This window comes from Podarcis liolepis, assembly GCF_965112155.1.
Source record: "Podarcis liolepis genome assembly, chromosome: 6".
NCBI lineage: Eukaryota > Metazoa > Chordata > Lepidosauria > Squamata > Lacertidae > Podarcis > Podarcis liolepis.
In genome coordinates this window covers 7026082-7054046 of record NC_139559.1, presented here as the reverse complement: position 1 = coordinate 7054046, position 27965 = coordinate 7026082, and the positions used below count along the sequence as shown (strand labels likewise).

Here is a 27965-nt window from a genome sequence, read left to right as displayed (position 1 = left end):
ACACTCTTACTCGTTTTCTCAACCACTTCCTCTCTTCATTCTCTGCGCGGCCACCAGCTTTTCCTGTCTCTAGGAAGCCTTCACAAGAGATGGCCGGGGCTTTCCCAAAAAAGGGCTTTAGCGTTGCATTTAGATTATGCCATTTCCTTTGCCACTCCCTTTCCTGTGAAGTAACAAGACATTCACTTCCCCTCTCCTCCTTTTTTTCCCTTTTTGTTCTATCACCCCCGAGTCTATCTATCTGCCTTTTTTTTTCCCCTTCCTTTTTTGCAAAATGTGTTGTGCCGTGCCCTGCAAGTAGACATCAGTCTGCTTGGAGAGACCTCAGGATGGCTAGATGGAATCCTGCCAGCCACGGAACAGGTAAGGGAACCTGTACTAACCTGGAACTTGTTTACCATGCTCTCACGATTGTCTTCTTCTGACTTTGGGCAAGATAGCCTTTCGCAACGGGGTGGTGTCTCTGCAACTGCCCATGCCCAGCAGCTTTTGCAAACAGAATCCACTTGTTCACAGTGTTTGGGCTTTATTTGTTTTTAACCACCTGCCCACAACTTCATGTGTCCATTGCCCCAGGGGGAAAAGAACCAGCTTTTTCCCTACCTGTTTGCAAAAACTTCCTTGCAGGGAGGCAGTTCTTATAAACTGTGGGCAGATAAATGTCTACCTGTCTGCCTCATTTAAGGGCCTTCCTGTCAAAACCATATTCTAAATACTTCAGTGCTATGCTGTAGTTCATTCCCAAATGATTTCCCTTAATGCACATTTGTATTCCGGTGTCTTCATAACTAGGGGAATTTCTGCTTACTCAGAAGCTTGGCGTTTCGGGAATATTTGTGCTCAGAGCTGGAAAAAATATTTCATATCCTATTTTACGCTGGTGTGACCCGTCCTTGTCTCAATGCTTTCTGCTTGTTCTCTTCCATTTTCCTCTTCATATCCCCCCCACCTCTTTTTCCTTCCATGCCTTTGTTCTGCTCACTTTACCAGACTTCTTTTTAGCTGCTTCTGCCACCTCCGTTTCTCTCCTCCCTGCCGGCTGCCAACCTCCTCTTTCGGGGATCATAAATGCATAGATGTTTAAGTGGATTATCATATTGATGCTTCGGTTCAAGCTTATGCGCCGCATCTCGGTCGGCACACAGAAATAAGCCCTCTTTGAAGCGCCGTGCTTCATGCCACCGTCGCTCCTCGGAAGACAAAATTGTGTGGGTGCTTCTTCTGCGTGGGAAGCTGTTTGCACGAAGCGGTTCCTGTGCGTGGTGTTACTGCAAACCTTGCTCTTTTTGCAGGGGGGCTGTGGCCAAAGATGGCGCTCGAGGCATTTGGGTGTCATTTCACCACAATGCGTTCCTTGGGTGCAATGGCACCCAGTTTGCCATCTCCTTCCTCCGTGTCGGCACTGAGGTCACCCTGAGAGGTTTCGCACCTCTGCCAGCAGCCGTTGTGGGTGAACTGGGAGAAACCCAGTTATGCCACGTTCTCCTCCCGGGAACTTTTGTCCGAACCCCACATTGCCCCCTTTCCAGTAACTGGCAACTCTCCCCTCTGCCCATTTCTGCTTTCTAAGCCCATAAACTTCTCCCGGAACATATTAATCCGCTGCTGCTTTTATCCGTTTTATTTAAATATTCATATGACGTTTCACATTTTAGGATTTCTGCTCCAGATTATATTCATTTCTCTGTTCACGTTAACTCTCTTTCAAGATGGGGTAGTGGCAGAACACATCATACTGTCAGGTTACAATTGTATTTTATTTTATTTTCTGACCAGGATTCGGCTACATAACTTCAGCGTCCGAGTAGTCTGTTTGTTTTATTATTATCACTCTGTATTTTGTGTTTCTGTATTATGATTTTATGTTGTAACTGCCCTGAGACTCGCAGGTATAGGGCGGTATACAAATTAAAAAATAATAATAGTTCGTGAGTTTCCTGAAGCTATTTTATTCTAATTGTCCCTCTAGCTTAATAGTATATTAAAGGCAGTAAGCGAATTTCCTTTCCGCTTGGATTAGTCATCGTTTTGTGTTGTGATGTAGGGGCTTCCTTTTCGTTGCCTGCTTTTATTTTATTTTTATTTTAAGAAGACCTGAGGTGGTTACAGGATCTGACAGGAGTCGCCTAGCAGAATGATTCCTACTCACATATCAAAATTTTCCCTAAAATCCCACCATGTGCCGCCGCTCCCCGCTCCCAAATCTACTCCAAGTGGGAAGTTTTAAATGGTTGATGTTTTATTGTGTGTTTAATATTTTTTTGGGAGCCACCCAGAGTGGCTGGGGCAACCCAGTCAGATGGGGGTGGCATATTAAATAATAAAATTATTATTGCTCCCCAAAAAATTGTTTGGGGGGGGGATCCCCACAGCAGATGGGTGTGTGAGGAGAGCGAGGGGAGTTTCCACAGCACAGCCAGAAGTCATTCGCAACTTTGTGCCATATACTATAAGCCAGTGATGGCCAAGCTTGGCCCTCCAGCTGTTTTGGGACTACAACTCCCATCATTCCTAGCTAGCAGGACCAGTGGTCAGGGATAATGGAAGTTGTAGTCCCAAAACAGCTGGAGGGCCAAGTTTGGGGATCACTGCTTTAAACACTCCCCCCCTCCAAAATCCTGGGAAATTGTTCAGGGAAACCCTCTATTCCCCTTCACAGGACTACAGTTCCCAGAGTCATTTTATAGTCCTCTTCAGAAGGGAATGCAGAAAATGGCGGCCTTCCTGGCCACTCTCAGCACCCTGAACAGACAACATTTCCCAGGATTCTCTGGGGGAAGCCATGACGGTTTAATGTGGCATCATCGTGCTTTGAATATATGGTGTGAATGTGGCCTTTGGGCTGGATTCAAACCCTGTGATTTTCTGTGTGAGAATTAGTCTCTGGTTTCCAGGCGGTGAAAATATCCCAAGTACATAGTGGGCAAAGATGCCCAGGAAATTAGATGAGAACTACGCCCGGTCCTAAGTTAGGCCAGAAGAGGCGGCCTACCTCAGCTGGCAGTTTCTTGTGGGGCCAGGAAAGAATGGCAAAAATTGACAATTAGTTAACCAACATGTATTTTTACCACAGGTTTGTGGTAGGAGAGGTGAATGCCGTTTGGATATGCCCCAAAGTGTTTTGGGTCGTCTCTGGATGTGAGGCAACTTTCCTGGGAATCTTTTTGCCCATTGTGGGGCTCAAACCCACGACCCTGAGATTAAGAATCTCATGCTCTACCGACTGAGCAATGTGGGTGTTTGTGTGTGTGTGTGTGTGTGTACTTTGTATATATTTATACTTTATATATATATATACTTTATATATATATATACTTTATATATATTTATATATATATTTCTTTGCAAATTCATATACTGCTTTAATAGTAAAACGCCAAAGCAGCAAACAATGTCAAATTCTCTTTTTAATAATCATAATAATTAAAAGACACAATAACCTATCACTAGGTCACATTCCAGGGAAAGCTTGTGGAAAGAAATTGTAAACTTTTTTTTTTTTTTGCATGGCTTTTGGCCGTTCCAGTGGAATATACTATAGTCGCCGTTCCCCTTGGAATTCCAGTTTTTTTAAACTTAATTTGTGCGGCGTAGGGCTGGCTCCTGGCGACCCCTTTGAACGTCACACTGCCGAATCACCAAGCCACAGTTTGGAAACCGGGCGGCAATGACTCTTGAACTGCGCTGTTAAATCTGTTGCGTACGAGTCCAGGTTCCCCAGAACAAAAAGGGGGAGCCGCCCCCTTTTCAAAGCAAAGAGACGGGTCCTTATTTTGTTGTCTTGGGAAATTTCCGCATTTTCAGATTGTTCCTCTTCGCAATTAACACACTCTCTCTCCTTCCTCTTTTTAAAGGGCGTTTTGAGATAAACTGCCCCGGTATTTTAGCTACCCAAAATGAACTTCCTCCTTTGCTCTGCTGCTGGGCAGATCCTCTGCAGATTTTCGTGTGCCCTCGCTAGGCCAGGTCTGCAGAGCTTGCAATCTGCAAAGCCACATTCAGCCCACTGAAAGTGGATGGTGGCCTTCAGAAGCCTCCTAGGGAGCAGAATTAGGGACCGAGCATTTTTTGTAATCGCAATCATAGAATTGTAGAATTGGAAGGGACTTCGAGGGTCACTTTGTCCAAACCCCTGCAATGCAGGAATCTCAGCAAGGGCCCTTCTCCTCCCAACTACAGTGGTGCCCCGCAAGACGAATGCCTCGCAAGACGGAAGACTCGCTAGACGAAAGAGTTTTCCGTTTTGGAGGTGCTTCGCAAAACGATTCTCCTATGGGCTTGCTTTGCAAGATGACAATGTCTTGCCAGTTCCTGCTGGTTTCCCCCCCCCCCCTTTTGTAAACCGCTAAGCCACTTATCAGCTGATCCGATCAGCAGATAAGCCACTAATAGCGCTAATCCGCTAATCCGTCAATGGGCTTGCTTCGCAAGATGAAAAAACCGCTAGACGAAGAGAATCACAGAACGGATTCTTTTCGTCTTGCGAGGCACCACTGTATTGCTGTCTCACACTTTCTCCACTCTAAAATCTGGAGATTCTCTGTGCTCCGAAAACCCAAAAAGAATAGCCAAGGCGTGTGACCTTTTTCAGACTGTGGCCAATGGGTTTGAACTAAAGGGACCCGTCTGATAACTGAAATAACTTGCTAGCTGGGTATTTCCCCCCATTTGTTTGCTTAAGTTGATCCCGAAGAGACAAGCCGTTACTGCTGAGCTTCAAAAGCAGCTTGTCTTTTCGGCATTAGAAGTTGCTTAAAACCACAGTGCCTTGAATTGCAGTCCCAAATACTGGTTGAGCAATGCTGTAAGTTTCAGAGATGGTGTGATTAATCACATCGAAGGGTCTCTCTCGTACTTTTGTTTGTTTGTGGCCACTAATAAATCACTTCTGGGATAACCACTTGGTCAGCAGGACTGGGCGAAACCTTCCCCCGAGATATTCGTAGGCTGCAGCCAGTCAGAATAAACCATCCTTCCTCAACCTCTGGTGTTTTGCACTACAAATCCAAACTAACCAGGTGTTTTAGACTACAAGCACCAGAAGTGCTGGCTGGGAGCTGTAATCCAAAATATCTGGAGGGAGCTGGGTTTGGGAAGGCTGGAATAAACCATACTGGGGGGCAAGATAGGCTAATTGACCTGGGATAAAGCACCAGCTTCGTCTATTTCCGTGTTCATGTGGAGTCTCCTTCCTTTGGGATTTCCACTGAAAGCATCTGTCAGTGCATGTTTATTAGGCGTAAGATATCCCAGCAGCTGGGAAGGAAGATTAGCCACCAAAAGAGATCAGCGGGGAGAAGCCCTCGCCAACAGACAGCAAAGAGCTGCTGTGCTTGCTGAGTGCAAGTCCGGCGCAGCTTCCTCCTGTGAGCACTGGGGAAGTCAAGGGGCAAGGCAGCCCTGAAGCCTTTCCAGCCTTCCTTCTATGCTGGTAGGGGCAGCATGTGGCCAGGAGTCCTCTGTGTCCAACACAAGTGGATCCAAATTCCTTGCACACTCAAGCACTGTGCTTTGCAGCCTTTCAGCCTGGCTCTCGGAGTTTAGCGTGAGTTACGATATTCTTGGTGTATGTGCATGAACGTAGATATTGGGGTTGTATCGAACGAAGCCCTCCCATTTGCTCCAGGACTTAACATTTGTGCAAGGCAACGTCCCCTCTCCTTCCCATGTTGCCCCCAGATTCTGGGGGGGGGGGGCAGAGCAGGAGGGGAAGTTTTGCTGCACAAGCAGAAGTCCTTTTTGCAAGCAGGATGACTTTGTTCAATCCATTATTTGTTTCTTATTTGTACAGTGGTACCTCGGGTTAAGAACTTAATTCGTTCTGGAGGTCCGTTCTTAACCTGAAGCACCACTTTAGCTAATGGGGCTTCCCGCTGCCACTGTGCCGCCACCGCACGATTTCTGTTCTCATCCTGAAGCAAAGTTCTTAACCCGAGGTACTATTTCTGGGTCAGCAGAATCTGTAACCTGAAGCATCTGTAACCTGAGGTACCACTGTATTGAATATTTAGAGTTGAGATTAAATAAATTCCTATGCGTATTTTTTTAAAAAAAACCCTCAATTGAAAGCATTGCAGTGAACCTGGCTAGCTTCTTTCACCTCTGTTTGCATTCTGGGAAAGGTGATTGTGCAAATGCTCGTGCGAGCCTCATCTCTGACCGACGAAGCCCAGAGTTGCATAGAGAGGCTGCTGAATGACAGGAAGGAGTTGCCCAAACGGTGAAACCAGATGCTCATCAACAAATGTAGAGTTCCCAATCCTGCGTTTGCCTCTAAAGGTGAAGGAAGTGGAATCGTTTTTTTGTTGTGTGTGCTTAACCCTTCGCCGGCAGCAACTTTCCCCATTTCCCTAGGAAACATGGTCTTGGAGCTCAGCTAGAGTGAGGACCAGCTTCAGACTACCAGTAATGACCTCGGGTTAAGCACTTAATTCATTTTGGAGGTCCGTTCCTAACCTGAAACCGTTCTTAACCTGAAGCACCACTTTAGCTAATGGGGCCTCCGCTGCGCCGCTGCTGCACGATTTCTGTTCTCATCCTGAAGCAAAGTTCTTAACCCGAGGGGCTATTTCTGGGTTAGCGGAGTCTGTAACCTGAAGCGTCTGTAACCTGAATCGTCTGTAACCAGAGGTACCACTGTAGTTAATTCCCTGGCCTTCCTCCACACACGTATTGGTTCTTCCCTGCAAGTGACCAGCCCCCTTTCCCCCCTCTCTTCAAAGGCAAACACAGGATTAGCAGCCCTGCTCCCATGTTTTACGATGAATCACTAGTTCTGGCCTCAAGTTAGGGATGGGTGTTTTTTATGCACACTTTAGTATATGCATTTTTTTGTACACATTCCTTGTGTGGAGAACTGCATTGCCATATTCAGAGAAGTGCACATTTCAAAGGGATGCCTGTGTTTTGGTTCACACATTGGACAGTGCAGAATACTTTTGATTGATGGGGTCTGTGTGGAGAGGGTAACAACGTTCAGATTTCTGGGCATTGAATTACAAGAGGATCTGTCCTGGAGTGTCAACACAAGGGGGCTTGTGAAGAAGGCGCAGCAGAGACTGTACTTTTTGAGAATACTAAGGAAAAACCATCTTCCGCAGAAACTGCTGCTTGCCTTCTATCACTGTGCCATTGAGAGCGTGCTCACTTATGGCTTATGTGTGTGGTACGGAAGCTGTACTACCCAGGACAGGATGGGGTTGTGCAGAGTAGTTAAGGCAGCAGAGAGCATTGTTTGCTGCCCACTCTCCACCTTAGAGCAGATTTATGCCACAAGGTGCCATAGGAAGGCACTGGACATAGTAAAAGATCCATCGCATCCTGGTCACTGTCTCTTCGGGCTCTTGCCGTCGGGACGGAGATACAGATCGATGAAGACAAGAACGAGTTGTCTTAAGAACAGCTTCTTCTCCAGAGCGATCTCAGCCCTGAATGGGAAGCCCGGACTTTGAAAGTCATCGAATCTCCCTTGCTGTATTATACTGTATTGTTTAATTAGTGTTTTTATGGAGCAGTCAAGTAATTTCGTTGTCCCCGAAGGGGGCAATGACAATAAAGATATTCTTATTCTTATTCTTATTCTTATTCTTAATAGGTAGATTTTCCTTTCAATGCAACCTGAGCCATCTCTACTTCAAATGCACTTTAGGGCCAGTCTTGTTTTGCAGCAGGGCACATGCTGCTTTTCCAACCAAAAGCAGCAGCAGCAGCATGCATCACTTCTCCAACCGAGGAGGCTCCCTCCTTCCTCGTTTCTACCTTTCCACATCGCTCTGTACACTCCATCTTCCCCAATGCCTTCTGCTTCCAGAATGGGTTGGGTAAAGACTTGTGGGGAAGATGGGTGGATGAAGGCTCATGATGGATAGCTCACTCAGTAGAGCACGAGACTCTTAATCTCAGGGCTGTTGGTTCGAGCCCCACGTTGGGCAAAATATTCCTGCATTGCAGGAAGGTGGACTATAGATGACCCTCGTGGTCCCTTCCAACTCTACAATTCTATGAATTACGGAAGGTTGCATATGTCTGCTCTCCTTAACTCTGTAAAGCTTTCTAGGGCCCCCTAGAAAGACGTCCGTCTTTCCAGACATTTATTTTGGGGAAGAGGCTGTCACTCAAGCCACGGTGTGCATGCTTTGCATCCAGAAGGTCTTCTGTTCCATTTCCCCCCTTCCCACCCTGCAATCTTCACTAAATAGAGTCAGAAGTGGCAGATCAGAGAAGAGTACTGAGTGAGCCCCTAGAACACTTACGGAGGAGAAGATCAGAAAGCGTATTTTATTTCTGCCTCAACTACTGGCCCAGGCAGCCAGGCAGTGATGGAGAGGCAGGCAGTATTAGGTCTCCCTCCCTGTCACGGTCCCAGGACGTCCATCTCCTCTCCAAGCCTGCAATAAATTCTCCCCGCCTGTGCCACTGGGTTGCCCATCGATTGGAAAAAGCCAGGACTGGAGAATTAATGACTCTTAAGGGCCATTCTTGCATTTTACGCTTCAGTTCAGGGGTCAGCAAACTTTTTCAGTAGGAGGGCCGGACTATATTTTTTTGGGGGGGGGGTGAACGAATTCCTATGCCCCATAAGTAACCCAGAGATGCATTTTAAATAAAAGGACACATTATACTCATGTAAAAACATGCTGATTCCCGGACCATCCATGGGCTGGATTTAGAAGGCGATTGGACTGGATCCGGCCCCCAGGCCTTAGTTTGCCTACCCATGCTTTAGTTCATCTGGGTTGCACCACTACACTAAAACATTTTTGCTGCCATTTTTTGGTTCAGTGTGTACTTCCATTCTCTCTTTACCCCCTTTATTTTTCGGTGTTCTCTTCTCTTTCTGCAGCCCATCTGAGTTTCTTCCCCCCCCACACACACTTTTGGGGGGTTGGTGTTTAAATGCTTGGCAGAAGTTGGAACTTAAATCCCTGCTGGAGGAGCACACTTTGCAATCACATAGAGATCTTGAGTTTAGGACAGTGGTGTTCAAACCTTTTTCACGCCTTTTTCAACCAAAGTTGTTGAGCTTTTTTCAGGATTTTTACCCCAGGAAATAGACTGCCACAGGGGCCAGATTAGGCCCCCAAAACAGACTTTGGACATGCCTGGATTAGGAGAATGAGAAAGCCATGTTTATTACAGGAAATGCATGTGGGTTGGGAAAGTTCCCTAAGGTGGAGTCGCCTTGAGCTACGCATCTCTTCAGGAGAGACACACAAAGATATCTCCTCTCCCAAGGTGAGGATGAAAAAGGAGGAGGTAGGAAATGAGGTTAGCAACCCAGGAGTATATCGGTCAGTCTTGCACCTGCGGGAAGGTCAACACAGGTTAGGCCAGGAAGTACAAGGAGGTTCCTCTATCCCAGGCAGACGCATCAGCCTCCAATGCAGTTTCAGTACTTCCTCCATGCAACAGGTTTCTGCGATGCCATTGCGCAGTCCTCCCCATCTCCCCTTTTTTCTCTCCCTCCAGACTCCTCACCCTGTCTTTCTTTCTCAACTCCGTTTCCTCCACCTTGTGTCTTATCCTTGCCTCTTCCTGCCTCGGACAGCCAACGGCACAAAGGGCTTTCAAACTCTCACACAGGAGAGAATCTCAGGTGGCAATCTCTTGCCGGTTGCAACAGGCTGGGGAAGCTGTTGGCAAGTCAGAAGGTGCAGAGACATCCATCGTTCAGGGCTTTCTCTTCCCCTCTTTGATTTCTCGCAGGGCAACACAAGCGCAGGAAATGAGGTTTCACGTAGAAGCCGCAAGCTGCGTCGGCAGAGCCCGTACGCAGCATGACACTACCTACAAGCTAGGAATGGCTGTTCCAGAGCGTTGTTCCATTTTCCAGGGCTGGAAAAATCCCAGAAAACCCTGTTGCGTCCTGGCAAGGGTTTCCTTGCAGTTGTAACTGGAATGGGCATCGTTGGAATGGAAATGGCAAGATATTCTCCGTAAAGGCTCCTATCGCTGTCTTGGGTGCATTGAGGTTCTTTATTCCACAGCTGTTCCAGGGAGATGATCCCAGACTTTTACAGCTCTGCTAGTTTTTGTTTTTTCCAAATCCCAATCCGATTTCTAATTGCCATCATCTGTTTCTTTCGGTGTGGTCTGGCTAATTCCCACCCCCTTTCTCCCAGCTCACATCCTTGTGCTTGCTGAATTGGCCTGGTTTCCGGCTTCTCGCTGTGTGGTGTTAATACATTCTGTGAGGCAAGCACCTGGGATTCATGGGAGCATGTGTCTGGTTTTGATATTAACGTAGCCGCAGAGGGAATCCACAGAGTTTGTCGTCAGCTTGGCAGATGTTAACAGAATTGCATAACAGGATTCCAAGCTAAGCCTTTTTATCCTAACATTTGGTGGCACGGGTATTTTTTTCCCCCTTCATTTATTCTGCGCATTGAAGTTTTCTCATCCAGCTGAGAGTCGTCCCCTGAAACAGCCCTGTTCTCAGAAGCCGATGCCATGAATAGATAAGGTTTACCATAAGGTGCCTGAGTTAGGTGATCTTGACATCCTGTTTGTTTTGGGTCCAAGCGGAAGCGTGGCTTGTTTTTGCCAACAGCCGTTTTGCATTCGTCATTGTAGTTTTATCAAGCACCTTTCAGTGCTTTGGCAATGTTATTATCTCATGTGACAGCCTTGTGAGGCGGGGCCAATATCGTTGACCCATAGTGCAAATTTGGTGAAAGAGACATTTGTCTGATGCCCTGAGCTACAGGGCCGGGGTGCCTAGAGGAGATGTTTTGGTGAGGATACAACAATTTTTTGATGGGGTGGTGGTGGAATTCATAGGTATAAACTGAACACCTTAGCCACCAATCACGGGAGCAATGGAAAAGGTCTTGATACCACTTTGGTAACAGTTTATGGAATAAGGAGGGCATTAACACAAAAGCATGTGCTGTCTTTTTTTTTAAAAAAAAAACTTCAGTCATTTATATCACTTTATATACAATGGAAAAAGACATGTATATTCCAAATACAATGTTGAAAACAGCATTTTTCATAACAAACAATCCAAACACTAAGTTAATACCATGTACATGAGTTCAAGAAGGACCACCCTTTTGTCTGTTGCAATTTATTTAGCAATATGCTATAGAAGTAAGAAATGAGTTTTGTCGTCCCCCCATACTATACAGTGATTGAATCTTCTTGCATTTTTCATATTTATAGTAATTCTAGAACTTGCATGATTTACGCTATAATTGCTTTTCCTCATTTCAAGCTTCACATCGATGAATTAAAGAAAAGAATATGCTTCTTCTGTATTAAAATTAGCATGGCCTAAGAAGTGACCATCCCTATTTTATTTATTTCTTTGTAAATCTAAAACCAGTTTTTATCAGCATGTGCTGTCTTGGATGCAGGTTCAGCCCTTGATGCCGCCCTGGGCTCCCTTGGGAGGAACGGCAGGAAGTTATAACTTTAATAAATTACTAATAACTTTCAAAAGACATGGGGAACATCCTGCAGGTGGTGCAAAATGACAAGAGTGGCTCGCTTTTAATAAATGTCAATGGGGGGATTTGGAATTTCTTGGCAAAGATTTGGTGGGGAGGGAGATGGAATCAGAGATCCATCAATTCAGGAACTGGAGCTCAGGAATCCGGCAGATGGCCACCAAACCTCTGCTTGAAAACCTCCAAGGAAGGAGAGTCCACCACCTTCCGAGGTGCTGGCAAGGCCTAGACAGAACCTTCAAATATGAAGGTGTTGATTGACTTCCGTGCCGAGGTTACTGGCAGGATGTTGAGGAAGGAGCAGAACACCAGAGTGTCCAGAGGTGTCCAGAGGAGGGCAACCAAAATGGTCAAAGGCCTGGAAACGATGCCTTATGAGGAACGGCTAAGGGAGCTGGGCATGTTTAGCCTGGAGAAGAGGAGGTTAAGGGGTGATATGATAGCCATGTTCAAATATATAAAAGGATGTCACATAGAGGAGGGAGAAAGGTTGTTTTCTGCTGCTCCAGAGAAGCGGACATGGAGCAGTGGATCCAAACTACAAGAAAGAAGATTCCACCTAAACACTAGGAAGAACTTCCTGACAGTAAGAGCTGTTCGACAGTGGAATTTGCTGCCAAGGAGTGTGGTGGAGTCTCCTACTTTGGAGGTCTTTAAGCAGAGGCTTGACAGCCATATGTCAGGAGTGCTCTGATGGTGTTTCCTGCTTGGCAGGGGGTTGGACTCGATGGCCCTTGTGGTCTCTTCCAACTCTATGATTCTATGACCAGGCAGGTCCCGTGTTTGATGCCCCCAGCCTGTGCTGCATTGTGTAAGCAAGAGAGAGTCTAGACTCAGCTTTGGAGTTTCTGTGTCGCGGTGGCTCTGGCTGCTTTACAGATGGTTTGCATGAAAGGGAGAGGCAGTGGCAAGAAGGCTAGCATTGAAACTGGAGGAAAGCGGTTCGTTTCTCTCTCCCTGCCCCATGTGCAAATGCAGTAGAGCTGGGAAATGCTCCACAGCCAGCTGTTCATACCAGGACCATGGCCCAGTGGCAGGACAGGTCCCTGTCTCTTAAAATCTCAAATAGAGTGCCTAGTCACATACCTCCACATGTGGTGGGAGTGTCCCAAAATCCAACGATTCTGGACAACAGTCATACGAGAAATATTTAAAATAGCCAACCAAGTATTAGAAATCACCCCAGAAATGGCTCTACTAAACATCTTCCAAGACAACAATGCCCACTTACACCACAAAGAACTCATAACCCACCTACTTTCAGCAGCCAGAAACATCATAACCAGACACTGTAGAGACATGTCAGGAATAAGCATGGACCAATGGTACCGAATAGTATGGGAAACAGCCTGACTAGAAAAATTAACCAATAAACTGAAATTGACACAGGGACAAATAGAAGAAGACGCCTTCACCCCGGTATGGCTCCCCTTTATCACATACACAGCCCAACAAGACAATGACAAAAATCCACCAACAGCATACAAATCAATATGGCTAACCTGATCCAAAACACCCACCCACCCCACTCACACACGAAAACAAAGACCACCACAGCCAACCACAAATGAACAGCCACACCCTAGGCCAACCCCAACCTCTCTCAACACCAAAGGAACACAAGTGAACACCAGAGAACCTGTACAAGGAACGCTGATGCAAAACCCCACATATATTAAGTAAAATGGAAACATCACCCCCCAACCCCACTCATCTTTCCCCCCTCCATCTCTTCCCCCTATTCTTCCTAATGTCTCAACAAATGAAACCAATTTGTAAAAAGAAAAAAATGTGTTACGAAAAAAAAAATACAAGAGAGAGACATTGCACATACCTTTGTAAATCAAGAAAATCTTCAATAAAAATACATTGAAAAAAATTAGAGTGCCTAGTGTATCCAGCTTGTAAGGTTTTGGCTAGCAGGTGCCCCAAGTGAAATGCTGGGGGAGATTTTGGTCAGGGTATCAAAAAATCGTAGACTTCGAAGGGACCCCGAGGGTCATCTAGTCCAACCCCCTGCAGTGCAGGAACCGCAGCTGAGGAACCCCTGGCAGAGGGCCATCCAACCTCTGCTTAAAAACTCCCAGTGAAGGCGAGTCCACTGCCTTTGAGGTAGGTAAGACTGAGCTAGAGAGACCCAAGACAATGAAAGGTCTGGAAACCAAGCCTTATGAGGAACAGTTGAGGGAGCTGTGTATGTTTAGACTGAGAGGAGATAGGATTGCCATCTTCAGATATCTCAAGGCCTGTCCCATGGAGGATGGAGGCTAGGACTCAAACCAATGGCTTCAAGTTTCAAGAAAGGAGATTCTGATTAAATTACAGGAAGAGCTTTCTGACAGTGGAACAATCTTCCTCGGGATGTGGTGGACCTTGGAGGTGTTTTAAACAGAGGTTGGTGGCCATGTGCCATGGATGCTTTAGCTGAGATTCATATATTGCAGGGGTTTGGACTAGATGACCCTCGGGGTCTCTTCCAACTCTTCGATTCTATGATTTTATGACCATTTAGGGCTAGGGCGAGGAATCTCCGACCTGTCAGAGGTTTCTGGATTCCATCTCCTGTCATCCCTACACATTAAGGCCATTCTGGCTGGTGCTGATTGGAGACAGAGTCTAACCACATCTTGAGTGCTGCACAGACCCCATTCCCAGCGCTACATCCAGGTTGGAGAACCTCTGGTCCTCCAGGTTCTGCTGGACTCTAGCTCCCACCATCCCCAGCCAGCATGGCCAATGGCCAGAGATTATGGGAGTTGTAGTCCGGGTACATCTGGAGGACCACAGATCCCCACCCCACCCTGATTCATAGAATCATAGAGTTGGAAGAGACCACAAGGGCCATCGAGTCCAACCCCCTGCCAAGCAGGAAACACCATCAGAGCACTCCTGATATATGGTTGTCAAGCCTCTGCTTAAAGACCTCCAAAGGAGGAGACTCCACCACACTCCTTGGCAGCAAATTCCACTGTCAAACAGCTCTTACTGTCAGGAAGTTCTTCCTAATGTTTAGGTGGAATCTTCTTTCTTGTAGTTTGGATCCATTGCTCCGTGTCCGCTTCTCTGGAGCAGCAGAAAACAACCTTTCTCCCTCCTCTATGTGACATCCTTTTATATATTTGAACATGGCTATCATATCACCCCTTAACCTCCTCTTCTCAAGGCTAAACATGCCCAGCTCCAGGGCTTTTCTGTACGTAGCTTGACTTGCCAGGGCCTACACACTTCACAGGAAGCTTCATTGCAGGCGGTTGGACTAGATGATCTTTGGAGGTCCTTTCCAACTCCACAATTATATGATTCCGCTAAATCGGACAACTGGTGCACAAACCCATGTTTCCAGACAAACATTTTTGGACCCGTGCTCAAAAACTTTAGGCATATTTATAAAATATCTCATGCATGAAATGCTCAGCAACCGTGGAGCCTCCATCTATCAGTATCGCAAGGACAGGGAGGGAGTTAAAGGGACCAACATTGACCCCAGACTCTTTGGTGGCTGACTGATTCGTCTTGTCTTGTGTGGAGTGCAGCTGCAGCAAGCCACTTGAAGTTTTCGTTCTTTATCTTTTTTTTAATTGGCCGTCTCAGGGGCTGGCTTGCCCCGCTGCTGACACGGTTCCTAGTCCCACGCAGATTCTGCTCCGGCCTGCACAATCCAGCGATTGCGCCACTCTCTGTGGCGCAAGGTCATGCGGCGAAGTTGCAGCAGAGGGCGTCGGATGTGCAAATGGCCCATGGAGCTGCTCAGGTTGCGCGATCAGTGCTTAGGCCCACAGATTTGTGCTCCTGGAAAGGAGGCTAGCGAAACATCCCGTCCCAAGTGGTTTTTTGCAATGAATAGTAAGAGCTAAATACCCTTTCTCTCTCTCTCTCTCTCTCTCTCTCTCTCTCTCTCCCCCTCCCCTTACCCTTTAATGAGAGGTTCTGTATGGAAGACCATCATTGCAACTGCCCCATTTATGTGTGCAGCCGAGAAGTCTATCTTTCTAATCAGCATTGCCCCATTAAGACAGGAGTGGGAAACTCCCAGGTTTCCAGATGCCTAAATTTGTAGGAACCTGATTCTGTTGTGTAGGCTTTGTGACTTCTCCAAATACCCTCTTGATTATTATTCCAGTTCTATGTTGGTCTGACTCAGCAAAGAACATGACAGCACTGCTGCTCTTGTTGGGTTCTTAACACCTCTGGAATTTCATGCACCCATTTATTCATTTTTTAACAAACGTATTTACACCACCCTAACCAACCTTCCAAGGTTGTTGTGAGGATGCTGTGGTATACCGTAAACTCCATTGGAGTGGCTTCTGTTAAAATGCTTCGTATCTGAGGCTTTAAGAAGCATCTCTCTGTGATGACTTCCACACCTGCAGGTCATCGGTTATTTGATGATGAAGAATGTTTGCAGGGGAAAGAGTCCCCTTCCATTGCTGTAAAGCTGTCACACTTTTCAGGTTGTACCAGTGTTGCGCATGAAGGGCCTGGGAGCATTTACTTATCTCTATTAGTGTATGGAAGTGAGAGCTGGACCATAAAGAAGGCTGATCGCTGAAGAATTGATGTTTTTGAATTATGGTGTTGGAGGAGACTCTTGAGAGTCCCATGGACTGCAAGAAGATCAAACCTCTCCATTCTGAAGGAAATCAGCCCTGAGCGCTCACTGGAAGGACAGGTCGTGAAGCTGAGGCTCCAATACTTTGGCCACCTCATGAGAAGAGAAGACTCCCTGGAAAAGACCCTGATGTTGGGAAAGATGGAGGGCACAAGGAGAAGGGGACGACAGAGAATGAGATGGTTGGATGGTGTTCTTGAAGCTACTAGCATGAGTTTGATCAAACTGCGGGAGGCAGTGGAGGACAGGAGTGCCTGGCATGCTCTGGTCCATGGGGTCATGAAGAGTCGGACACAACTAAACGACTAAACAACAACATTAGTGCAATGTGCTTTATCATGGGTCTGCCATCAGGTTTTGAGCTTCCCCACTTATGGAGCAGAGGACAGGGATGTGGCTTTATTTCTTTTTGCGCATAGGCCGGCGTGGGAAAATTGTGCACCAAGTTGGCCAACAGCCTTGGCCAACCGCAGTTGCCTTGCCAGGTTCCTGCCCCCTCCCTTCCGCTGCCACTTGGCCAAGGCTGGGCAGAGGCAAGTCGCAGGTTCGATCTCTCCAGGCAAAGCTAGCAAGGACCCTTGTCTGATACCCTGGAGAGCCTCTTCCACTCGGTTTACATCATGTAGAACTAGGTGAGCCAATGGTCTGTCTCTGTGTAAGGTAACTTGCTACGTTCCTAAGTTCCTCTGCAGAGCATCAGCCACCGAAATGTCCCGCCTCCCTTTCTTCCAAGAAAGACATGGAGTGTGCCAAGCCAGTCATGGCGCCCTCCTTCCAACCTAAAATGTGGGGAGGGGGACCACCACACTCACATGCCCACACTTCTCTAGGACCAAGACTTGGAGTAAAGCTCATCATGTTCTCCAGAGGGTAGAAGAACACTGTCCTGTCCTTGGTGAACATGGTCAGCCCAGGGATCATGGAGGCACCTGTGGCCTTCCAGGTGTGGTTGGGTTAGAACTCCTGTCCACCCCACACATAAGCAGAATGTAATAATAATACTGTGTTATTTACATTCTTTCCCACCAATTCAGCTAAGGAGACCTATATTCATGAGCAGACATAGTAGGCGTGTGTCATTTACGGATTAGGAAGTAGATTGGGAATTGGAAGCATATTCAAGTGAGGATGTAGTTTAGCAGTGCGACTTTGAATAGGATGTTCATTCCAGTGAGCATCCGAAGCCATGTTGTTGCATACCAGACAACAAGCTAGCACCTTTTTTTCCTCTCTTCTTTACATGTGATGAGCAGGATCATCAGTCTCTTTGCTTCAGAGGTTCATTTTGTGTGTGTGTGTGTGTGTGTGTGTGTGTGTGTTGTGGTTTTAAAATTAACCACCCCCCAGGCATTAGAGATAAGTTGAGATACTAAAAAACGATAATACGCTACTTCCTTTTCTGGTATGCGAGGTTCAACTCAGCAAAGAAACTGCACTGTGATGACACTGATGGGGCGTTGCCTTTCTCTTCCGACAGGTGCCATCCCATAAACCGCAGGGGCCCTAGGAAGGGCAAGTGTCAACGGGACGTGTGGCCAGCCCTTGGCCAGAAACAACAGCCACGGTGGGCCAGAACGGCAGAGCAGAACTGCCCATGCCGGCGGTTTATGAAGTGGGGAAGCAGGTGAGCTGCTGGTTTTGTCTTACAGGAAGGTCAGGCTTGGGGTTAATCTGACAACCTTGGGAAGGGCTGCCCTTCTAGAGGTTTCTTTCACCCCTTCGTTGCATCGAGAGGGGGTAAAAACTATTCAAGAGTGAGACAACACTTCCTGAATTGGTCATACGGTCTCGGGTGACATCAGAACACAGTCAAATCTGATTGGCTACGTAGCACCTTGACGTCATAACTTGATTTGAGCGGGAGCGTTCATGCCACCGACTCGGTTTTTGGGGAAATGTTTAGCGTGTTGCCACATGACGTCATTATTCAGCTAGTACTCCAGAGTAGTATAACCAGGGGGAGCTTTTTCTTCTTCCATTTAAAAAAATCTGACTTTTGTGAAAGAACAGGAATGGGTGCTCAGTATTTTTTATGGCATGTGTACAAGTATCGTCCCACTTCCTGTGTGGAGTGGGGGGGTTGGTGGATGTGGTTTGGAAGGCATGTGTTTCCTACCACTTTCCCTCTGATTGGTGCGAGCTGCAAGTTTGTGGTTCGGTTCAGAGGAGAGAGGCAGCGGATCAAGCTGAAGGTCCTGAGCCAGAATGCTGCCCATGACAGCAAACATTAGCTGCACACAACATTACATCACAATAGCAAGGTTCGTCGTAGCTCAGGCAGACACATAGTTCCTCTTCTAATCTCCTGTGCTCCCACAAAATTAGAATTCCAGAATACTCAGCACTGAATAAAGTTTTGAAAAGCTGCAGAAGGGCTGTCACCACGTGCATGTTAAAAACTCTTGGCTTCTGCTGACTGAAGGAACACAAAGATACCTAAGGGATGTGATGTGACTACAGCCACAGATTTATTTATTTTCTCCAATTTGGGCAGAACCCGTCGTTATCATAGAAAGGAAAACCCTTTGCCCTCTAATAGCAGTAACATGTGCTCAAATGTGCAGGGAGTCAGCTACAAATTCACCCTCAAAAACATTGGATCAAACAGCGGTTGTGCCACTACGAATGGTAAGTTTAGAAAGCCCCAGAGGTGGAATATAAGTGCTATCATACGTACCATTCTATTCAGCTCTGGTGAAGTTTTGGCAAGAATTGTTACCAGCTAGATTTACAGGAGTCAGACCAATGATTCATCTAGGCTCGTACTGCCTGTGACAAACAGGCCCTAAGAATACGTTTAAAGCACTATTTAAACTTAGAGCCACTTTAAACAGTTGTGGCTTCCTACAAAGCGCTTTAAACATACGGTGTGAATATGACCTATGTGTCTGGGAGCGGGAGAATTTCTTCTTGTGCAGTGGCACTTCCCCTCCTTATCCTACCCCCATGTTTCCCCGCAAATCCCCCCCTCCCCAAATCAGCTCTGGGGGCTCCCACAATCCTTCCCAGTAGATTAGGGAGTCCGTTCCACCTTTGAACGGCTCTTACTGTCAGAAGGTTCTTCTCGATGTTGAGTCGGAATCTTGTACAGTGGTGCCTCGCAAGACGAAAAGAATCCGTTCTGTGATTCTCTTCGTCTAGCGGTTTTTTCGTCTTGCGAAGCAAGCCCATTGACGGATTAGTGCTATTAGCGGCTTTTAGTGGCTTATCTGCTGATCGGATCAGCTGATAAGCGGCTTAGCAGCTTAGAAAAAAGGGGGGAGGGGAAAAAACCAGCAGGAACTCGCAAGACATTGTCGTCTTGCGAAGCAAGCCCATAGGAAATTTGTTTTGCGAAGCACCTCCAAAACGGAAAACTCTTTCGTCTAGCGAGTTTTCCGTCTTGCGAGGCATTCGTCTTGCGGAGCACCACTGTAACTTGAATCCGTCGGTTCCAGCCCTACCTTCCGGAGCAGGAGAAAACAGGCTTGCTCCGTGTGACGTCTCACGCTCCTCCTTCTGCTTCCTTCCCTAGTACCCAGAGCCAGAGTACGCGGGGAGACCCCTTCCAATGTCCCAGCATGAGACCTCTCCGACAGTACTGCGACGCGCCAGCAACCACCGACGCAACAACCCCTGCTGCTTCTGCTGGTGCTGCTGCTGCAGCTGCTCGTGGTACGTGGAACAGACTGGGGCGGGTTGGGGGGTTGGACGCTGCCTACCTGTGCCTGTGTTATAGGGCCTGGGCCAGTGGAGGCTGGTGCCCACTGCGGTTAAAGGTAAAGGGACCCCTGACCATTAGGTCCAGATTTGGGCGACTCTGGGGTTGCGGCACTCATCTCGCTTTATTGGCCGAGGGAGCCGGCGCACAGCTTCCGGGTCATGTGGCTAGCATGACTAAGCCGCTTCTGGCGAACCAGAGCAGCGCACGGAAACACCGTTTACCTTCCCGCCGGAGAGGTACCTATTTATCTACTTGCACTTTGATGTGCTTTCGAACTGCTAGGTTGGCAGGAGCAGGGACCGAGCTCACCCCGTCGCAGGGATTCGAACCTCTGACCTTCTGATCGGCAAGTCCTAGGCTCTGTGGTTTAACCCACAGCGCCACCCGCGTCCCACCCACTGCAGTTAGCAGGAGTCTAATCATAGGTATTGACCGAACCAATGATGGGCAGGGTCAGCTAATTTTGGTTTGAAACTATGGAAGAGGAAGCCGATAGGTTATTATGCCATTACGCCTTTTTTCGTTAAGGGAAAAGGTGAGTAAGATCGATAACAGTTTATGAAATAATTCATGGCACAGAGAAGGTGGATAGAGAAGTCCTTTTCTCCCTCATAACACTATTCGTTTATTTGACTTATTAGTCACTTGCCACCCAACAGATCTTACACTGAAGAACTTACAGATAAATACATTCTAAAACACAACAGGGGGGGAAATAAACATTTAACATCCCATACAGCATATTTTTAAAAGCTTCTTCAAAGACGGCTTTTAACTGAACCCATCCTATTTTGTCAAGCCATGCAGTGACTTTCTGTTCCAGCAGTGACGCCCCACTGCTTTTAACAACCCAAACACGCAGCAAAAAAGCAAAGATTTTTTTTTTTTGCAGCCTTCAGAATGCATTCTTATATTATTGGAAATTATATTTTTCAAATGTCTTGCCTAGCAAACCTGCTTGGATACTTAGAACAGTGCCAAGGCAGTCTAAGGCAGAGTACTCTCGAAAAGCAAAATACGAAAGGTTAACTCCTCTAGAACGCTAGAACTCGGGGAGATCCAGTGAAGGTGAACGTTGAAAGGTTCAGGAGAGAGGGAAGAAAGTTCTTCATCACAGTTAAACTATGGAACTCCCTGCCACTGCAGAAGGTGGTGATGGCCACCAAGTTGGATGGCTTTAGAAGAGGATTAGACAAATTCATAGAGGGGAGGGATATTGATCACTATGGTGGTGGCTCTGTTCTGCCTCCATGGTCTGACGCAGGAATGCTTTTGATGAGCAGCTGCTGGAAACCACAGGAGGGGTTCAAATCTCGTGTTCAAATCCTACTTCTGGGTTCCTCACAGGCATCCGACTGGCCACTGTGAGAACAGGTTCCTGGACCTGACACCTGGCTTGAGAGCAGTACATGTGAAAAGGATCTAGGAGTCTTAGTTGACCACAAACTTGACATGAGCCAACAGTGTGACGCGGCAGCTAAAAAAGCCAATGCAATTCTGGGATGCATCAATAGGAGTATAGCATCTAGATCAAGGGAAGTAATAGTGCCACTGTATTCTGCTCTGGTCAGACCTCACCTGGAGTACTGTGTCCAGTTCTGGGCTCCACAGTTCAAGAAGGACACTGACAAACTGGAACGTGTCCAGAGGAGGGCAACCAAAATGGTCAAAGGTCTGGAAACGCTGCCTTATGAGGAACGGCTAAGGGAGCTGGGCATGTTTAGCCTGGAGAAGAGGAGGTTAAGGGGTGATATGATAGCCATGTTCAAATATATAAAAGGATGTCACATAGAGGAGGGAGAAAGGTTGTTTTCTGCTGCTCCAGAGAAGCGGACACGGAGCAATGGATCCAAACTACAAGAAAGAAGATTCCACCTAAACATTAGGAAGAACTTCCTGACAGTAAGAGCTGTTTGACAGTGGAATTTGCTGCCCAGGAGTGTGGTGGAGTCTCCTACTTTGGAGGTCTTTAAGCAGAGGCTTGACAACCATATGTCAGGAGTGCTCTGATGGTGTTTCCTGCTTGGCAGGGGGTTGGACTCGATGGCCCTTGTGGCCTATTCCAACTCTATGATTCTATGATTCTATGACTAGATGGGCCACTGGTCTCTTCTTATAGGCAAGTTTTGGAGGTTCCCTCTCCCTCTGCTGCCTGATGTTCAGCTGCCGCGTTTCAGAGGAGCAATGTGCTTAAGCTTTGTTTATAGCTGGTGGCTAATTGGAGGAGTATTTAACAAAGCAAGTGTAAACACCATCTTGAGCAGATGGTCTGGTATTTGTGCCTCACAGGGTGCGGAGGCCCTTGGAAGCTTCGGATGTTCAGTTTTGTTTGGGTTCGGATACGTGTTTGTGTTTTGGATTTAGGATATACTGCACGGCTGAATTTCCCCACAATCTGTTCTCGGAAATGCTGCGATTTCCCTAGTCTGCCACTGAGCCCCTTCTCCCGTTTGCGTTGCGCTTGTCGTTCTCAGATTCACACACAGTGCAAGGGCCACATTCCCCTCCGTGCAGTCTTCTGGGGGCCACACGCCAATAATGGGCAGGGCCAGAAGCAAAAGTGGGGGTGAGCAAAGCGACAAATGTGAAATTTACCTTTCTGTAGCTGGCTACTTCCTACAGACATTTGCACACTTCTGTCCTCTGTTCCCAGGTGAGCAAGAGGTGTGGTCAGAGTTCAGGGGCACATTTCAGCCAGGTGGAAACGCTCGAGGAAGGGTGCAAAGCAGGGCTGGTGAAGTGTGTGGCCTGGGGAGAGGAGTGTGGCTTGCAGAAAAGCCCAAAGGCCCAGTAGAAAAGCCTGGAGCATAGGCGTAGCTGGGGGCTGCTCCCCTCCATAGATCAAGTAAATTAATAAAAATACCAATCAAGTCGCAGGTGGCTCAGTTCTGCCCCCCCCCCCCCACAAAGGTCCTGCACCCCCTCAGCAAAAATCCTGGCTATACCCATGGCCTGGAGGACTGTATTTGGCCCCCATGTAGTGTGACGCAGCAGCAAAAAGAAGCTAATGCTATTCTAGGCTGCATCAACAGAAGTCTAGTGTCCCCGGGAAATGTGTCAGCGGCAGTCTCAGCAGCCCGGAGCCAGCCTGGTAGCTCAGTTGGCTCTGGCTGGCTTCAGGAGCGGCTCGCTACCCGCTGCCACCGCCACTGCCAAAGGTGAACTGGGGACAGACAGATCTGCTGCCCCCTTCTCCCTTTGTTTTGACAGAGCGGGGAAGTCTCAGGAGTTGCGGGCGGTGGCCGTTGCCCAGGAGGGGCGCAAAGCGCACAGTTTCTCTGCCAGGCAAAAGGTGCAAAGCCCTTCTTTCGCACCCTGTGAAAGATAAATGCGCAGAGTTTTTTAAAAACTGGGCAACAGCCGCCTGCCCACGACTCCCGGGCCTCCCCCGATCTGCCAAAACAAAGGGGGAAGGAGATTAGGGAAGGCTTGGGAGTCACAGGCGGTGGCACGCCATTGCCCAGTTTTTTAAAAACTGCACATTTATGTTTCACAGGGTGCAAAAGAAGGGCTTTGCACCTTTATACAATATGCATGTGTGCTGGGGCCCAGGGTCTTTTGCCTCACCATCCCCACTACTGACTCCCTGTCGCTACTCAGCTTCCAAAAAAAAAGTGTCCCCAAATTATTGAAAAAAATCTGGTAACCGTAGTCTAGAAACCAAAAAGAGTTGGGTAATATAATAATAATAATAATTTATTATTTATACCCCGCCCATCTGGCTGAGTTTCCCCAGCCACTCTGGGCGGCTCCCAATCAGTGTTAAAAACAGTACAGCGTTACATATTAAAAACTTCCCTGAACAGGGCTGCCTTAAGATGTCTTCTGAATGTCAGGTAATTATTTATCTCTTTGACATCTGAAGGGAGGGCGTTCCACAGGGCGGGTGCCACCACCGAGAAGGCCCTCTGTCTGGTTCCCTGTAGCTTTGCTTCTCGCAATGAGGGAACCGCCAGAAGGCCCTTGGCGCTGGATCTCAGTGTCCGGGCTGAACGATGGGGGTGGAGACGCTCCTTCAGGTATACAGGACTGAGGCCGTTTAGGGCTTTCAAGGTCAGCACCAACACTTTGAATTGTGCTCGGAAACGTACTGGGAGCCAATGCAGATCTCTCAGAACCAGTGTTATGTGGTTCCGGCAGCCACTCCCAGTCACCAGTCTAGCTGCCGCATTCTGGATTAATTGCAGTTTCCAGGTCACCTTCAAAGGTAGCCCCACGTAGAGCGCATTGCAGTAGTCCAAGCGGGAGATAACTAGAGCCTGGAAAAGAGGAGACAGAGGAGATATGATATCCATCTTCAAATATCTCAACGGCTGTCACCGGGAACAAGCTTGCTTTCTCCTGCTCTGGAGGGTAGGATTTGAACCAGTGGCTTCAAGTTACAAGAAAGGAAATGCCGACGCAACAGCAGGAAAAACTCTCTGGCAGTAAGAGCTGTTTGACAGTGGAACGGTCTCCCACAAGAGGTTGTGGACTCTCCTTACTTGGAGGTTTTTAAGCCAAGGTTGGGTGTCCACGAGTCAGGGATGCTTGAGTTGAGATTCCTGCACTGCAGGGGGTTGGACTAGATGACCCTTGGGGTCCCTTCCAACTCCACAATTCTGTGATGTCTCCCATCTCAAAGATAAAGAGGCCCAAACGCTGCAACCTTTCCTCAGAGGGGAGTTGCTCTTTATGTGAGCTTCTAAAATTCAAATTGTTCCCTATTTTTAAACCCTTTTGATTAAATCAGATTCCATCTGTGCTCACCAGTTCACAAACGTGAGGCCTACCCAGAATTTCCCCGTCTTCTCCCAGTGTGGAGCAGCTGGACCCTTCCTTGGGAATTTGTCTGCAGGAATTTATTTATTTGATAAGACACTTGTTGTTTTTTACCCTTCCCTTCTGATGCATATGGATCACTCAAGGCAGCTTGCATCACTTAAAATTGCAATCTTGCAATAAAACCGCAGCAGCAGCAGCAGAATAGAACAGAGACAGGCACGGCAGATTAAAAACACATCTTCAAATCACAACGTTATTTACCTGTCAAGGCAAATCTCTGCCAGAATAGGGAAGTCTGTACTGTACTGTTGTTGGCATACTTCTGCCTCGGGAGACAATGAAGGAGTGTGCCTTTGCAGGTGAAGTCAAACCGTTGGAGAGTTTCAGTGCCTGCTGTAGGCTATAGGAGAGACGTGTTTTGTTGCAGCTGGGGCAGAGGAAGGCGCCTGGTTTTTGCACTGTGGCCTTTCTTCTGTCTGCACTCCTCCCAGTGGTTTTTCCTCCTCTGGTCACTGCGACGGATGCACAACCTGACTGTCTCCAGACACTGCAGTCATCTGCAACGGATTCCCACATGGTAGAGGTTGGTGTTGCCAGCCGCCGTGCCCCATTGGCAGAAATCTTTGTAACGCAGAGTTGGCCTGCCAACACACCTGGTGCTGGAAGCCAACTCCCTGTAGAGCACATCCTTGAAGATCCTGCCATCTTCCATTCTGTGGACTTGACCAAGTAACAGCGTAGACGTCGCTAAATAATAAATAATTTTTATTATTGCTTGTAAGCCGCTCTGAGCCCGGCCTTGGCTGGGGAGGGCGGGGTATAAATAAAAAATATTATTATTATTATTAAGACAGAAGCGTGAACATAGAATCATAGAATCAAAGAGTTGGAAGAGACCACAAGGGCCATCGAGTCCAACCCCCTGCCAAGCAGGAAACACCATCAGAGCACTCCTGACATATGGTTGTCAAGCCTCTGCTTAAAGACCTCCAAAGTAGGAGACTCCACCACACTCCTTGGCAGCAAATTCCACTGTCAAACAGCTCTTACTGTCAGGAAGTTCTTCCTAATGTTTAGGTGGAATCTTCTTTCTTGCTGGGATTGTGGAAGCAGCAAGAGAGGGAGCCGCCCAAATCCCATGGGGCAAAGTGTCTAATAACTTGAGTACCACCACAGAGAAAGCTGGACCATAAAGAAGGCTGACTGCCGAAGAATTGATGCTTTTGAATTATGGTGCTGGAGGAGACTCTTGAGAGTCCCATGGACTGCAAGAAGATCAAACCTCTCCATTCTGAAGGAAATCAGCCCTGAGTGCTCACTGGAAGGACAGATCCTGAAGCTGAGGCTCCAGTACTTTGGCCACCTCATGGGAAGAGAAGACTCCCTGGAAAAGACCCTGATGTTGGGAAAGATGGAGGACACAAGGAGAAGGGGACGACAGAGGACGAGATGGTTGGATAGTGTTTTTGAGGTTACCAGCATGAGTTTGACCAAACTGCGGGAGGCAGTGGAAGACAGAAGTGCCTGGCGTGCTCTGGTCCAGGGGGTCACGAAGAGTCAGAAACGACTAAACAACAACAACACAGAGAAGACCCTGTCTCCAGCCACCACCGACCACACTCCCATTTTGAGTGGGATGCAGAGAAAGACCTGTTCACCACATCTTAGGCTAGGAACAAAGAACACTTCCTTACACAGAGTTAGACAGTTGGTCCACATAACTCAGAGTTTCCTGCACAGATTGGCAGCCACTCTCCACGGTTTCAGACTGGGAACATTCCAAGCCCTAACTGGAAATACTGGAAATGGAACTTGGGACCTTCTCAGCCATTGCTGCAACAAAGCCCTTCTCCTCCAGGCTAAATTATTATTATTTTGATTGATAGATTGAGTTTATATACTGCCCTATACCCGGAGGTCTCAGGGCAGTTCACATAAAAAATAACAACATACAGTATATAATCAGAATAAAAACAACTCAATAGCACGCACACACCCCAGAAAAGAGCCACATTTTAAAAGGGTATAGGATGTAAAACAGATCAACCAAAGGCCTGGTTAAAAAGGAACTTTTTTTGCCTGGTGCCTAAAGGTGTATAATGAAGGTGCCAGGCAAACTTCCCTGGGGAGAGCATTCCACAGACGGGGAGCCACTGCAGAGAAGGCCCTGTTCACGTGTTGCCACTTTCCTGACCTATCGAGGAGGGGGCACATGAAGGAAGGCCTCAGAAGATGATCTCAGGGTCTGGGTAGGTTGAGATGGAAAGAAGCGGTCCTTGAGGTATTGTTGTCCTGAGCCGTTTAAGGTTTATAGGTCAAAACCATCACTTTGGCAAGAATATTGATTGCAAAGTATTGGAAGACACAAGATTTACCCACACTGGAAGAATGGCAGATGAAGGTGATGGACTACATGGAACTGGCAGAAATGACCGGCAGAATCCGAGATCAGGGAGAAGAAGTGGTGGAAGAAGACTGGAAGAAATTTAAAGACTCTTTGCAGAAATACTGTAAAATTAATGAATGTTAAAGGGATGTTGGATTGAAAATAAGCAGTATTGGTAAAAAGATTAATAAGAATATGTAAATACGGATTGACAATGGTTGGAAATATATAGTTATAAATAGGTTAAGATATTAAGTAAAGATAAATGATAGAGGGTAAGGATTTGCTGAATTAAATATTTGAACTGGAATACAAAAAAGGGGTGTGTGAGGAGGTCAGGAAACAAGTAACTGAAATATAAGACATGAAAATATTGATTCTTTTTCCCCCCTAACTTTCTTTTTACTTTTTATGTATTTTGTTTCTGTATTTTTGTATCTCTTTCTTTTATTATTGTTATTCTGTTCTATTTTTTATCCTTAATTCTGTAAATTTTTATTGTTTGTAAAATTCTAATAAATATCTTTAAAAACAAAACCATCACTTTGAATGGGACCCGGAAACTGATTGGTAGCCGCTGCAGTCGGACGAGGATCTGCCACTCTGTCTGCCTTTCCCCCAAGTCCCTGCAAGATAAGCCTGCGGTCGCATTTGGATTCAGGGTGGCTTCCTTTGACAGTGGAATATCTTTGTGTTAATTCTTTTCCTGTATAGTTGATGCTCTCAGACCGCCAGGCAGAAGGGGGGTGAGAAAAAGATGAAATTTGCACACCGGAACCTCTCTTCCTGTGGGGCTTCGAGCGAAAGTTCTTTTTCTTTTTTTTAAAAAAAAGGAAGTTGAAACAACTCAGGCCTACAGTCGCTTGCACAGTCGGGCACAGAGGAGGCTGCCAACATTGATCTTTCATGTTTGAATCAAGGATGCAAACTTTAATAGGCGAAATGTCTAGAGTGTGATATACAGTGGTGCCTCGCAAGATGAAAAGAATCCGTTCTGTGATTCTCTTCGTCTAGCGGGTTTTTTCGTCTTGCGAAGCAAGCCCATTGAAG

The 27965-nt window shown here is 47.1% G+C and overlaps 1 protein-coding gene across 4 annotated transcripts in view; it reads left to right on the top strand.

Annotated features, from left to right (window-relative positions):
* The window catches only part of RGS19 (regulator of G protein signaling 19), a 98357-nt gene that overhangs the window by 59062 nt on the left and 11330 nt on the right, over positions 1–27965 (top strand). Inside the window, exons 1-3 of one of the 4 annotated variants that reach the window (XM_083507755.1) lie at positions 4–363; positions 17540–17686; positions 19577–19716. The exons of 1 other annotated variant lie outside the window; for it this stretch is intronic. In XM_083507755.1, coding sequence (XP_083363881.1) covers positions 17657–17686; positions 19577–19716 — 170 coding nt within the window. In that variant the 5' untranslated portion in view covers positions 4–363; positions 17540–17656. Of the gene's footprint in view, positions 1–3; positions 364–5323; positions 5546–17539; positions 17687–19576; positions 19717–27965 lie in introns of those variants that run through there. 2 more of the 4 variants (XM_083507757.1, XM_083507756.1) reach the window with 2 other exon arrangements.